At 45.4% G+C, this 14881-nt stretch overlaps 1 protein-coding gene across 1 annotated transcript in view; it reads right to left on the bottom strand.

Moving 5' to 3' along the window:
- LOC107110963 (armadillo repeat-containing protein 12-like) overlaps positions 1-14458 on the bottom strand; it is a 26738-nt gene extending 12280 nt beyond the window's left edge. The window contains exons 1-4 of the mRNA XM_015411821.1: positions 14320-14458; positions 9558-9715; positions 7825-7959; positions 3812-3985 (exon numbers count right to left, since the gene is read on the bottom strand). Coding sequence (XP_015267307.1) covers positions 3812-3985; positions 7825-7959; positions 9558-9715; positions 14320-14458 — 606 coding nt within the window. The remainder of the gene's footprint in view (positions 1-3811; positions 3986-7824; positions 7960-9557; positions 9716-14319) is intronic.
- Between the last annotated feature and the right edge of the window lie 423 nt (positions 14459-14881).

Genomic DNA, 14881 nt, shown 5'->3' with positions numbered 1-14881 from the left:
TATGTGTGGTGGCCCAGCCTCGATCAGGATATTGAGGGGCAGGTGAAGCAGTGCCAGCCCTGCCAGGCCTCCCGGCCGGCACCTCCCCGAGCGTCCGCGCGGGCTTGGGAGTCCTCTCACAAACCCTGGTCCCGGCTACACTTGGACTTTGCGGGGCCGTTCCAGGGCCAAATCTTTTTTATCCTGGACGACGCCTACAGCAAGTGGCTGGAGGTAGTGCCCGTGCCGTCAACCTCCTCCAAGGCGGCCATCAGAGCGATGTGGCACATCTTCAGCGCCCAAGGCATTCCGGATACCCTGGTCACGGACAACGGGACGGCTTTTACCTCGAGCGAGTTCCAGGACTTCACGAGGTACTACGGGATCTGCCACGACCGGTCAGCCCCATTCCACCCAGCTACGAACGGCCAGGCGGAGCGCATGGTGCGAGAAGCGCTTCGCAGGTTCGAAAGCAAGGATTGGGACTACAAGCTGACAGCGTTCTTGTTTGGTCAACGTACGACACCCCACACCGAGACCGGTCACAGCCCTGCCGAGCTCCTGTTAGGTCGCCGCCTGACCTCCAGGCTGGACCAGCTACACCCGGACCGGGCCCCCGAGGAAGAACCAACAACAGAATTGCACCAAGCCGCGAGGGGGTTCTTCCCGGAAGACCCCGTCTACGCGAGGAACTATGCACAAGGGCCTCCTTGGATCCCCGCTCGGGTGGTTCGAGTGCGAGGGCCTCGATCCTACGAGGTCTCCTGCGAGGACGGCCAACTGCTCCACCGCCACATCGACCAACTACGGCGGTGGGTTCTCCCGAACAACCCCGAGGACCTGGAGTTCACAGAGCTGGACGAAGCGGCTGTCTCCACGCCCGAGCCGCCAGGACCAACACCCGTTCCAGTCCATCTCACCCCGGAACCTCCTGCGCCATCGGCCCTGGCACCAGCACAACCAACCTCCCCGCCCCGGGCGCCGGTGGCACCCACGACCATCACACCCGAACTCCGCCACTCCACGAGGGCCAGGAAGGCCCCAGCGTACCTACAGGACTTTGTGTGTGGGTAGCCTGGACTATGGGGGGAGGGGTGTAATGTACTCCGCCTTTACCACGTGCACGACCATTGGGCCATGCAGTCAAGCAAAGCCCTGAAGCTTCGCTCCGAGAGAACAGGATCCTAGCCCGCACCTATCAGAGGGCCAGGTCCGCAGCCGAGAGCCTATGGGACTCTCGGCTACTGTAAATAGCCTATAGGGTAATTAGGGGTGTGTTTTGGTGAAGGGTTTTCTGTGCATATATACCGGCCTGCGAGCCGGCTGTCTCTTGTCTTGCTCCTGCTAAATAAAAGTATGTATGTGAAGTTACTGCCCACCCTCTCTCTATATTTCATTGTATCTAAAGAAGAGTGTTTGTGCACAAAAAAGCTCATCTGTTGATCTTAAAGGTGCCACTGGACTCAAGCCAGGATTTAGTTTGCTGAAAAGTATTTGTTGTACATAGTGTTTCAGATTTTGTTGCAAAGTTTGTTGCAGCCTAGTGTGCTAAAAAACTGGGGCCGGCCCTGAGAGGAGGCCAGGGGGTGGGGACATGTAGCAAGCCCCTACAGATTTTACCCCTGAGCACTCTGTAACGCTAATTCAGATTCATCCCAGCTGCATGTATGCAGGACCAGCCCTAGATCCAGTGGTGCCCCAGGCAAGTCCTTCCCCTTCCAATAGTTCCAACTTTTGAACACCTTTTTAAAAATTGTGTGTGTGTTACCCTCACAACAACCCTGTGGGGTAGGTTAGGTAGAGAAGGGGAGATTTGGCCCGGGGTCACTCAGCCAGCAGAGTGAGAATACAAACCTGGGTCTCCCCACATCAATCTGCAACTCTGACCACTGTGCAGTGCTCCCTCTACTGATCTGTAATGTTCCAGAGGTGTTGTAATGTAATACTCAGTTTCTCAAACGAGTGTATGCCTGTCTGTTGGTCGACTTAGGAGTCTTGATCCTGGTTGTGTGGTGGGCTAGTTGTGGCAAATGGTAGGGAAGCTCAGTATTTCTGTATACAGTTGTAGGGGCTTTATTGCAATGTGGTATGGCCTGATATTATGTTCTTATTCCAGTGTGGGGTGTGTGGGGGGCAATGGAAGCTGAGTGATAGGGTCTCTCCAAGTGATTGTCAGATGCGTCCTGGTCTTGTGTCTTACAGATAATCTTACAAATAGTCCTTTGCATTTATATCATGCTTTCAACTTTAAAAGGATCATAATGCTGATTGTGTGAACTTAGGCAAATCACGAGAGGTAGAGCAGGAAGGGTTGCATCAGTGCTTAGTTCTTGTGGCCCTTTCTTACACGCCCAGGGAAATGCTGATCACCACTTTGGGGCCAGGAAGCAATTTTTCTCCAGGCCAGTTTGGTCCCCAGTGATCCTGGAGGTTTTTTTTAAATCATATTCTGGGCATGGAACAGGGGTCACTGGGGTGTGTGTGGGGGGGGTATTGGTGAATTTCCTGCATTGTGCAGGGTATTGGACTAGATGACCCTGGAGGTTCCTTCCCACTCTATGAGTCTATGATTCTATAATTCACCCAGGCTGGCTGTGGGCACGCCAGCACCTCTGTCACAGAAGCGCCTGCAATCCTCCCCCTCCCCTTTTCCTTCGCCCGACTTGGAGGCGAAGGGAAGGGAGAGGGGGGAAAGAATGGATCCCAGGTCCTTCTGCCTGTCAGAGGGGCTGGTGCACACTTCCAGTGATGTCAGGGGGGGTGGCATATGCGAATAAGTTATGCTAATGAGCTCCTGCAGCTCTTTTTCTACGAAATGACCCCTGGTTTTAACCTACCAATGATAGAAAAAGTGACTGACTAGTCTAGCACTGGGGAGTAAAAGAGACCTCAAGTTTGTCCCAGTTGGATGAAATCCACATGATAGTATTTTATTTTACTATGGAAAAATTAAAAATTGTAATAAATGTTGTTCCAAATAGAAGACAATTGGCATAAGGAAAGCATAAAAGGTTCTTGGATCCAAGTGAAGCTATACTGCAAGAATATGTAGCATCACTCACTTTGGAAAGATACTGACAAGCACACAACCATTATGCAATACCGAAATGCTGTTGCTGAGGAGTATGGGTTATTTTATGATGTAAATGCCATCTTTGCATAGAGCTTGTGCAATGTATTGCTACTGCTAAAAGTTTTATTCAGCATGGCTTTTAAACAGTTAAAGGACATGCTCCAGTTTGAACATTATGTGCTTACAAAATGTATTTGTTTGGGGCCAACTAGGCAAGAATACAATGGCCTTCCCATTGAGTATAATTAAGGGACTCCAAAAATTTTCTACTGAAATTTTCAACTGTGAAAAAATATAGCAGATCAGATGGCCCCAGCTGGAAAAGGCACTTTTCTCAACAACCGAACACGTGTTTTGCATGCAGGTAGTTCCAGGTTTAGTCCTTGGCATTTCCAGTTAACAAAATCTCAGAAACCTCAGAAGGACTTTCCCAAGAGCCAGTGCCCATTGGAACAGACATTCAGTACTGGGCTTGATAAACCACTGGACTGACTTAATAAAAGACAGCTTCACATGTTCATACAGAGAGCTGGAGATAACATTCCAGTCTGCTAATAAAATAGCATCCTTTTTATATCTATTGGCATCTCTCTCTCTTTGCAGAGTTAGTTTAGGGGAAAGATCAGATCATTTTTTATCAGGATCTTTTGGAGGGAATGGTGACAGGAACCTGTACTTCTGTCCTGCTCAGGTTTTGTCTGTATCCAAGAAGGTGGTGGCAGAGGAGGAGGAGGAGGAGGAGCTCAGTCATGTTTGTACCTTAGTCAAAATGTCTGCCGTTAGCAGGATTTCCATGAAGTCTGGTAGCAGCACCTTCAGCATTGTGTAAACATGATCTGGTAACTGCAATCCATTAATTAGCCGCAGCCCGGCAGCCTGCAGGTTGCCATCCCGGTTTCTGGCGACCAGTTCAATGATCTTGGGGATATATTCCTATATAAGAAAACAGAGCAACTTCTTGTGATTATGAAAGTGGCAGCGGGACGTAAGCAAAATCAGGACTCAGCCACAAAATCTGTTCTCAAGGCCAGCAGTATCATATGAATCCTATGAAGCAAGTAGAGAGCACATAAGAGCATATGTAGAAAGCAGAATTAATTTTCTTTCCACACTGAGTAAACACAGCCCATCCTTTACATTTAAGCTTAGGGGGCAGGAATCCCAGATCAGGGGCATGGCTTGCAGAAAGGGGTGAGCCCCAGAACCTCTTACGTAAGATCAGATATTTCCTAATAATAATCTTGACATATATTTCATTTATATGTGGAAGCCGCAGAACCAGTTTCTGGCAATTAGAACTTCAGAAAGTTTGTAGCCTTCATAGTTTCAGAAAGCTGTTGTACGCAGTTAAGGGGCGATTTTATACCCATCTTTCTTCCCATATTAGTCAGTGCCAATGTCCTACTAGTATTAACCACCCAGCCACCTATAACCATCTTCCTTTCTGCTACCCTTGCCCTTGGCAAAATATTCCAAACTCTGCAAGAAACCGAACAATAAATTATGCAAAGGACAGCAAAATACTTATACTCTCCTTCTAAATAGTCTGAGCAAAGTCTTCAGATCTCCTTAGCACTGTCTATGGCTCTGTGTACTTTCATGCTGGCTACAAGACCTCTGTCAACTGTGTTTTATTCATTGGACATAGTGAGCTCTGATAAAATTATTTCACATTTAACACAGTTGTATTTTACCTCTCGGGGGGGGGCGGGAAGTCTACTGGGGAGGGTTCCAGAAAATAATAAAACAGTAATTTATATAAAAAAGAACCCTCCCCCCCCCACCAGATTCTTAAAGCCAGGGCTATTTTTGGGCAGGAATGCACAGGAATGGAGTTCCGGCTGGCTTCAGAGTTGGCCACGTCCACTACAGCCAAAACCTCTGAGTGCGTGGCTACAGAGGGAAGGCCTGGAGAGCGACCCCCCCCCAGTGACTCTGAGGCGGGCTGGCCAGGGGGGCCTGGAAGGATCTCCATGCTTTCCCCATGCCTTCCCCAGCCTGTCCAAGGGCTGGCTTGCCTGGGCTCCCTGCAGCCGCGGGGCACCCAGGCAAGCCAAGGGAAGGCATGGGGGTGTGACCTAATATGCTAATAAGTTTGTGCTGGTGGGTGTGGCCTATTATACTAATAAGTTCCTGCTGGGCTTTTTCTACAAAAAAAGCCCTGCTTAAAGCTAATAAAACATCAGGAGATAAAATGCAGAGGCAGGAAAACAATAATAAATAAAACAGATGTAGCTCAAACATCAGCCAGAACTTCCATAGGCCTGCCTTTAAAGCTCTCATTTTAAAAGGTAAAAAGACCAAGGACAACCACTCTGACTGAGCCAATCCAAATGCTTGCTTGAAAAGGCAAGTTTTAACACAGTTCCTTAAACTTAAAAGGCCTGAGTCCTGAGTCCTGACACACATTCCAGGGGATATTCCAACAGAATAAGAATCATGGCTATTAATCTGTCCCCGGAGATAGGGAACTGGGTCTTTCTGCTTCCATTGTTCAGCTCATGGGAAAACTGAGGATGATCTGACAAATGACAAAATTCTTGGGGCCGGACTACACTGGAAATCAGTGATGGGATCTCCCAATTTGCTTTATGACCCTAAAAAGCACCCATGCAGACAGAGATATTCAAAATGGAGCTGCAGTATTTGAGACACTGGGCAGGGAAGAGGGTCCGTTATTTCTTCTTGCACCATATTACCAAACAAAACTGTCCCAAGGCTGCAATTAGCCTCAACAGGAAAAAAACAGAAATCTTGGCCTGTACTTTTCCCACCGAGGCTAGTTGTAGCCTGGAGGATGGTGGTTTTCAACAGGAATACAGGGCAGCTAAAGAGTTAAATGCTGTTTTTCCACATCAATAATAAAGGCTACATGAGCAACTGCACAACATTTGACTAACTGCACAAACTTAGAACTAGGGGTTTATACTAACTGAGGCTCTGTAAGTAATCGCAGTGATGGGACAATTTAGAAATTGCTTCTCACTCCAAATCTCCTCTCAGATTCTATAAATTATTGGGTGCTTGAGCAGGCTAATTTGCCCTCCCCTTCCTTCCTTCGACTGATTCTTCACGGCTTTAGATATTCTACAAGCCCGGGCCTTTGGATTTCCCTTTTTGTTTTAATTCATTATTTACGAAGTCACACTTTCCTGCTTTTCCAGGAGTTCTCCCAAGTATAGGGACCCCTGCCTTATCTGTGGGGAGGCCTGGTTTTGTTACTTTTGTTATTGGCATGAGGCCAAGGAGCTTAATTATTAGATACTGAACAAGCAGGGGCCCACAAGGCTTGGAGAGATCCCATCCTTTCACCTCCTCTCGCTTGCTTATCAGGCTGACTGCTCACCTGCCAAGTCACCCACCTGCCTTCCTGGCTCATGCAGCTGGTGGCGGCGGCAGGAGGGGGGAATGAGTGGGTGGCTCCCACTATCCCCACCCTCCCACCTGCCTGCAGCAGCACCACCCCCTACACTGGCCTGGCTTACTCAGCAGCAGCAGTTGTGGCTGCCCAGCTCTGCCCAAGCCACTCCCCCCCCAGCAGAGCTGCCACAGGTGACCTGTGAGAAATTCAAGGGGGGGAGGAATCCTGAAAGCAGTGATGCCCCACTGTTCCCCCAATCTGCCTGCTGGCCACTCTGCCTATCTACCTGCCTGCCCCCACACCTTTCACAGAGTCTGTATGTTGCCTGCAGAAGTTCAAGTATTCCTCTGTTTGGGAGGATTTAAAAGCCTCCTTTTAAAACTTTTCACATTTTTTTGGAAATTTGGGGCACCTCCCTCCAGATTGATAGAAAAATCTGCTTTTTCAGTGTGTGGTCCCAATCTCCTGATTTTAAGGATGCATGGCTGGGGCTATGTTGAGAATTAGATATAATATAGGGGGACACACAAGGACTTGTACAGGGCACCTTAATTTTCCCTGTATCCCCTTCTCCACACTATTTCCTTTCCCCTTCCTCCTGGTAACCCCCGTATCCTTCCTTCTCTCCTCATTTCCTCACTTCTCTCCCATTCCCCCTCTTCCCACCCACCCACCATTCTACCTTTTATCTGCTCTCTCCACCGTCAGCTATATTTATCCTTTATTTACTTCATTTATACCCTGCTTTTTTTCCACAATGGGAAATCATTACCTTTCTCCACAAAGAGGATTCAAAGCAGGTTCCAACATGCTACTCTCTCCATCTTATTCTTACAACAACCCTGTTGTTGTTAGGTTAGGCTAAGAATATGTGACTGGCCCAAGGTCACTCAATGAGCTTCCATGGAAAAGTGGGGATTTGAACCTCGTCTGAAGCTTTGGTGGCATAGCTGATGTTGAAAAGTAGCAAGTAGCCCGTTCCAGGTGGGTCATGCAAGTCATGTGATATCAGGACGCCTAGTAGTTTGGGCCTGACCCCAAATGTCATTCCTCGAAGGCCAAAACAGCCCTGGAAAGGGCCCTCCACTCACCTCTTACTGACAGAAACCAAGGCTTGAAGGCTGGCAATACAGCTGTAGTTGCCTAGCATCCCCAACAACTGCCACTGAGAGGGCATTAATTTCTTAATGTTTCTATTATTTCAGAGTGTTTTAACCTCTAAATGTTTTTCTATTTTTATCCCTCCCCCCTTTTGTTTTAGATTTCAGATTTTTCTGCAAACCTGAGGCTTTTTCAAGCTTGTAGAAAGATCTGGCTCCAGTGTCTGGATTTAAGTATCCAAATATTTAGCTATGCTGAAAAGTAAATATATTGATGATGATAGCAACACACAATTTCTGTAAGTAGTTACCTGGATTTTGATTTTAAACTTCCAAATACTTGTGAAAGCTCTAAGAGCATTTAAAGCCTCAGTTTTGATGACTTTTTCTGGGTCATCCAGGAACGATGCCACTAATTTTATATCATCATAGGTACAAGTACTTGCCTGGAAAGCAAGAAACAGATCATCAAGTGGGAATCTGGCAAGAATATAAATTTTTACAGTATTTCATATACTTATTGCACATCCAAATAACACTTTGTGAGCTGTGATCCTGTGTGTGTGTAGCCACTGTGGGAGCAGTCATTTGGGGGAGGGAAGTGGCGGAGAGTGAAATGGTTAAGTGCCCCACTTATCCACTCTAAACTGCACATTTTCCAAATGGCTTTTCTTTTGTAAAAGGAAAGCCAGCAGGATTTTACTACACATATTTGAGTTTCACACACTAGGCCAAGTTACACTATACTTTTTTTTCCTGGTCAGATCCAGGTTCCATGCATATGCAACTCCAAAATGGGGCAATTAATCCCCCTGAGGCCATTCCCCTTAGGAAAGGTGGGGGGGAGGCAGGAGCCCCTCATCCCCCTACACTGTGGTCCTGAGCTAAACTTTGTCCCCACAGACTTTTAGAACACTTTTTCTTCACGAGAAAACAAGTCAGGTCTGGATTCTGAAAAAACATATATAGTTTTGGCCGTTAGCCCCTACATTGGGGTGGTGGTGGGTGAAATACCCCTTTATGCTAAGGAGCATTAAAGTAGGAAGAGCATAGCTTTTTGCTTGGCACCCCAGCCCTGTGATGCAATCCAGAGTTCCTGAATCCACAAAACGTCACAGGGACATGGAGATCTTTGACTGTTCATAGTCAGAAATAGGAAACCTTCACTTGCACCTATGAGGCTACGTCAGAAGATATATACTGACCTAAAGTCAGAGATGGGACCTCTCCAAATGCCATGCCCAGGCAGCCTAGACAAAGCTTTCTGTACTGACAAAGCCCACTGCAGAGCTGGTTCTCCAGCCAAGCCATTCAAACAACTGCTTAGGCTGGCACAGTTAAGTGGGTATTGACACCCAGCAGGTATTTGGTTCGCTCCTGGCCATTGTTAGGCATTGCTCCTGGACTTGTACCACCACTGGCCAGCTTTGAGCCAAGACCCTGCACCTCAGCCCAGGGGAAGAGGGAGTGAGGATAATTTCCTCGGAATGACAAAATACCTTGCCTCACTGGACCAAATATACCTGATACAATGAAGTAGCAAATCAAGGCTGGCAAATCACTCTCACTCCTGCTCTAACCACCCTTTGATTCTCTCTGAAGAGAGAACCCAGCTGTAGATCCCCAATCCTGCAACCTGTACCTTGAATGCACTTTTTTGCTCCTGTGGAAATGGCTGCCTTGTTTTTCTCAGGTCACCTTAAAGACATTCTAGTCAAAACATTTGCTTTTCTTTGCTGAAACAGTCTCATCCCTTAATCCAGTAGATAAAAGTCCAGTAGCACCTTAACCCAGAACAAGTGGAAGATCTCAAAGACTTAGAGCGTCATCCTAAACAGAGTTACACCTTTCTAGGCACATTGACTTCAACTAATTTAATCTGTTTAGGATGGTACTATGAGGCTCACAGATATCTAATGGAACATGGTCAAGATGAAGAGGAGCCTTAGGCCTAAGCCCAAATTTGAGATGGGGCCCTATCCTCATTTGCTTCTGCCTTGCTGTTCCATGCTGCATTTTAGGTCCAATAACTTTGGACTTTCACCTCTGATTCCTTTAGAAAGACACACTGGGTGATGGTGTGAAGTGCCGCCTTTTTGGAGGAGCCATCTAGGTTTGGTTTGAGAGACTGTAGGGTCCTTCTGAGTTCTCCAGGAAGGGTCGATCTTGCACATGGAGCCGGGTGATACTCAACAGAAAATCCTGGAAACCACAATCCATCAGTGAAACACTTACCCAATTGAGAAGAAATCCTCCATCACTTACGGACAATGTTGCCTTGGATTCTGTTGTACTTATGATTCAGGGCAATGGCAACAATGGGATGTTTCTACACAGAAATCATTTATTGTAAAATATTTTATGCATCAACCTATGTAATAATATAAATTTATGTAGTCATCATTAATAGCTGTTATCCATTCATCTGTTGAAAGACCTGACTTGGATTGAGGGGACGAGAGAGGAGTCCTTATAATTGATGGACACATTACAAACTGATAAATCACCAGTCCCAGATGGCATGCATCCAATAGTTCTGCAAGAACTCAAATGGGAACTTGTGGATCTCCTGACAAAAATATGTAATCTTTCATTAAAATCTCCCTCCATTCCTGAGGACTGGAGGGTAGCTAACATCACTCCCATCTTTAAAAAGGGTTCTAGAGGAGATCTGGGAAATTACAGGCCTGTCAGTCTGACGTCAATACCAGGAAAGTTGGTGGAAACCATTATTAAGGAAAGAATGAGTAGGCACACTGATGAACAAAAGCTATTGAGGAAGAATAATGGATTCTGTAAGGGAAGATCTTGTCTCACTAACCTGTTAGAGTTCTTTGAGGGGGTGAACAAACATGTGGACAAGGGTGACCCAGTAGATGTTGTTTACCTAGACTTCCAGAAAGCTTTTGATAAAGTTCCTCATCAAAGGCTCCTAAGTTAACTCAGCAGTCATGGGATAAGAGGACAAGTCCTCTTGTGGATTAAAAAAATTAACAGGAAACAGAGAGTGAGTATAGATGGGCACTGAAGTGGCTAAGTTTGTGGATGACACTAAATTGTTCAGGGTGGTGAAAACCAGGGGGGACTGTGAGTTGCTCCAAAGGGATCTGTTGAGGTTGGGTGAGTGGGCGTCAATATGGCAAATGAGGTTCAGTGTGGGCAAATGCAAAGTAATACACATTGGAGCCAAAAATCCTATCAACAAATATATGTTGATGGGGCCTGAACTGGCAGTAACTGACCAAGAGAGAGAGAGATTTTGGAGTTGTAGGTAACTCACTGAAGATGTCAACTCAGTGCTTGACTGCACTAATAAAGGAAAATGCTATGCTGGGGATTATTATGAAGGGGATTGAAAACAAATCAGCCAGTATCATAATGCCCCTGTATAAATCTATGGTGCAACCTCATTTGGAATACTGTGTACAGTTCTGGTCACCATACTTCAAAAAAGATCACATAGCATTGGAAATCATGCCAAAAAGGGCAGCTAAAATGATTAAGGGGTGGAACACATTCCCTATGAAGAAAGGTTACAGAGGTTAGGACATTTTAGCTTGGAGAAACAATGATTGAGGGGTGACATGATAGAGGTTTACAAAATTATGTATGGGATGGAGTAGCTAGAGAAAGAAGTACTTTTCTCTCTTTCTTACAAGACAAGAACTCATGGGCACTCACTTAAATTAATGAGAGTAATCTTAGAACAGATAAAAGGAAGTACTTCTTCACCCAAAGAGTAATTAACACATGGAATTCACTGCTACAGGAAATGGTGGTGGCTACAAGCACAGACAGCTTCAAGAGGAGATTGGATAAACATATGGAACAGATGTCCATGGGTGGCTATTAGCCACAACATATGAACACTGTGTCTCAGCCATGATGCTCTGTATTCTTTGTGCTTGGGGGGCAATGATAGGAGGGCTTCTGGAGTTCTGGTCCTGCTGGTAGACCTCCTGAGGGCACTTGAGTTTTGGCCACCATCTGACACAGAGTGTTGGACTGGATGGGCCACTGGCCTGATCCAACATGGCTTCTCTTATGTTCTTATGTTCCTATGACAGCTATTCAACTATATGGTTCCCAAAGGTAGTATACCAAAAAACCCTGATCAATAAAAGATTCTCAGTTGACAATGATAACAAATTCCATTATCTAAGCAAGATCTTAGTACAGAAAAAAAATTAAGGCTTAGTTCTCACCTGAGAAGATAAAACTGTTGTGGACCTTATGGTTTCACTATTATAAAATTTTCCCAGTTTTTAACTCCCCCCCCCACAACAAACATTAAACACATATAAATGCAATATATAGTTAAAAATCTATTGATAAGATCTTGAAATGAATATTAATTGGATCCTAAGTGTCATAAACATTTACAAAGTTTACTTAAAGAGCATTTCCTTGTTAACTGATGGAACGATTTCTGTTAGTGGAACATGACTTGCTTACCTTCTTTTTCCCACTAGAGATGCTATAGCCTCCATGTGGAATCTAGAGATCCCCTGGAACTACAGCTCATCTCCAGACTACAGAGGTCAGTTCCCCTGAAGAAAATGGATGCCTTGGAGGGTGGACTCTGTGGCATTGTACCCCACTGAGGTCCCTGTCCTCCCCAGCCTCCACCCCCAAATCTCCAGGAGCTTCCAGTCCTGGATCTGGTAACCCTATCCCCCACCCCATTCCCTGCTGATGGCTGAGATGGAAGGACCTGGCAACTCTACTTCCCACTACACTTCAAAATGCCCCAGAAATGCTCTTCCCAGGAGCAGCAGGGGAGGGGTATTTGGGTTGAAGTGGAAAGTGAGAGTTGAGACTGTCATATTTCACTAGCAGAAATCCGTCCATCAATTAGAATACTCCATGGGATCCAAGCCAAATCTTTTAGTATTCAGAGACTCTTAAAGTGTAATCCTAAAAATACTTTCCTTGGAGTAAGTCTCCTGAATATTATTCTGAGTAAACTGCTTAGGATGGCACAGTTATTCTATTTTGCCAGAACTGGATACAATTAATTTAATTATTGTATGCAAAGTCGGTGTACTGGAGAACCATTTGACTGTCAAAAGTGGCTCTTCTAATAATCAGCATTTGCAATTAACAATTTGACAGATGCAGTAAGTAAAATATCATCTCAGTTTCAGATCCCACAAGCTGGGCAATCACTTGCGGAACAAATGGTTGAGAAATACCCCTCCTACACAAATATCTCTCTCTCTCTGATTCTATAAACTCTCAGGGACTTCAGCAGGCCGCATTCCCCATCAATCTGTTTTCCTTTAAAAAATTTCTTTATCTCACATTCACCCACTCTCAACATTCAGCAATGAGCATACTCAGTCCACATCAAGGTCTTTTTTGCCAAGTGGGGTCTTCTTTTTAATTTACAATAGTTTTTCTATATAGCTAGGGAATTCCCCCCAAGTATACAGAAACCCTGGCTTTGTACATTGGTGGTCCCCATTTTACTGCCCTGCATATGGACATTCAAATATGAAGTTTGCTATTAAAGGATAAATAAATTTGGGGTATACAATTCATAAGTAGTATGTGGAACTGTAAGAGATATACCATTTGGAAATCCCTCCATATCAAGATTTTCCCCTTCAGGACTCATAAACTCTCAAGTACTTGATCGGGCCAATTTCTGTATCCCTTCCTGCTTGCATTCCTTAACTGACTCAAATCACATGTTTCCTGGAACATGCTCAGTCCTCATCAAGGCATTTTTCACATTTTCTTTTGGTTAACGTAAAATATATTTTCTGCAAACCTGGGGAGTCTCCCAAATATGTTTGTGGGTTTTGATACTTTCATGATGCTCTTTGAATAACCCATCTATACTGTAACTGGGTAAAAAAATATCACAACACTGTGTGCCTGCTTAATAATATCCAAAACTCCTTCCTCAAATCCCTTGATCTCAAGAGTCACTGTCAAAATATGTAAGAACTCCCCTTTTATTAAGCCTCATCTCCAATATTTACTATTCTATTCAGGATACATCTTCCATTCCCAAGGGATATTATACCACTAAAATTAACATTGTATAATGATTTTCAGCAACTCATACACATGGTAAGATTTAATACCCATCCTCCATAAATATCTTTAGTCTTCTTGTCCTAAACAAGTATAGTAACCCATTACTTCATATAATTAATTGCAACAGGCTTATGTGTAGAACTGAGATGGTGTAATAGAACAGCCAGTTTCTACCAAAAATAATCTATGCAGGTTGTCTTCAGGAATTGTTCTGAGATGAAACCTACAAGATTCTGGGGTTAACCGTATTGCCTGGTTGGCTGGGGAAATTGTTGAAGGATGAAGCACTCCTGGGGTTAAACAAATTTGCTTTAATAGCATGATTAGCCTTAGACATTTTAACACCCCCCTTGGTGTTCTAGATATACAGACGTCTTCTTATATCCCACAGCCTCCCTGCTGTAAGTTCTTTCACCCAGTGACCCCCCCCCTCCCCAGTTCCAACAGATGTGTCAGCTATTCATCCTCTGCTGGGCTCCTAACAATGGGAGGAAAAAATGATTGTAACAGAGGAGAGCACAACAAGAAAGAGTTTATAGGAGTCTAGACAAAAGATGGATAAAGATTACAGAAAGGGAAAAATGTGTCATTAATTACACAATAACTAGAATGAGTAGCCCAGGATGAGACAAATATATGAGCCGTTGCCAGACATTTACATCAAATGACGTATTGTATGGCCATGACCCCTTTGGGAACAAAAACCACAAACTGTGGTGAGGATTTTTCATCATTTCCATGTACCCCGCATGACTCACTGGCCAAATCTCTTGGCGCTGACTTGAATGAAGGACTTCGGAGCGCTGCTAGGAGAGTCTTGGCCAACAGATAGATGGCTCCAGCCCCTGTAGCTGCAGTTACCACATTTTTTGTAGTTATCAGCTCATAGTACTTCATCTCCTCACTTGAACTTCCAGGGACCCTGACTGAGCTCTAGGCTCTCCACCAGAAGCTGCATGCTATGCATTTGTGATGTCACCAGAGTCCATCATGACAACTGTGCCACATCATCACCAGAACACGTGTTAAGTTTCTGAAGCTCCTCTCCTCCTCCATGTCTGGTATATGAATACCGTGAGACCTTGGCAGACTCTTTCTTGTGGCCCTTTCCTTAACTCTGGTCCCTGCCACACGGCAGGGAAAAGGACGCTCGAACTGCGGCTAATGTGAGCTGCAGCAAAGTTGAGACGGCGCGGCGGGATCTCACGGATCCCCCGAGCCGTGGCGCCGTCGCTCCCCGGCACGATCAGATGCCGGGGAGAAAGCAACGGTGGGGAGGGGAGCCTGGCGAACTGTGCATGCTCACACATGTGGAGTTCG

Source organism: Gekko japonicus, unplaced genomic scaffold (genome assembly GCF_001447785.1).
Source record: "Gekko japonicus isolate JY-2015 unplaced genomic scaffold, Gekko_japonicus_V1.1 scaffold309, whole genome shotgun sequence".
NCBI lineage: Eukaryota > Metazoa > Chordata > Lepidosauria > Squamata > Gekkonidae > Gekko > Gekko japonicus.
Note: the sequence above shows the minus strand (reverse complement) of the source record. Positions and strands in the feature narration are given on the sequence as shown.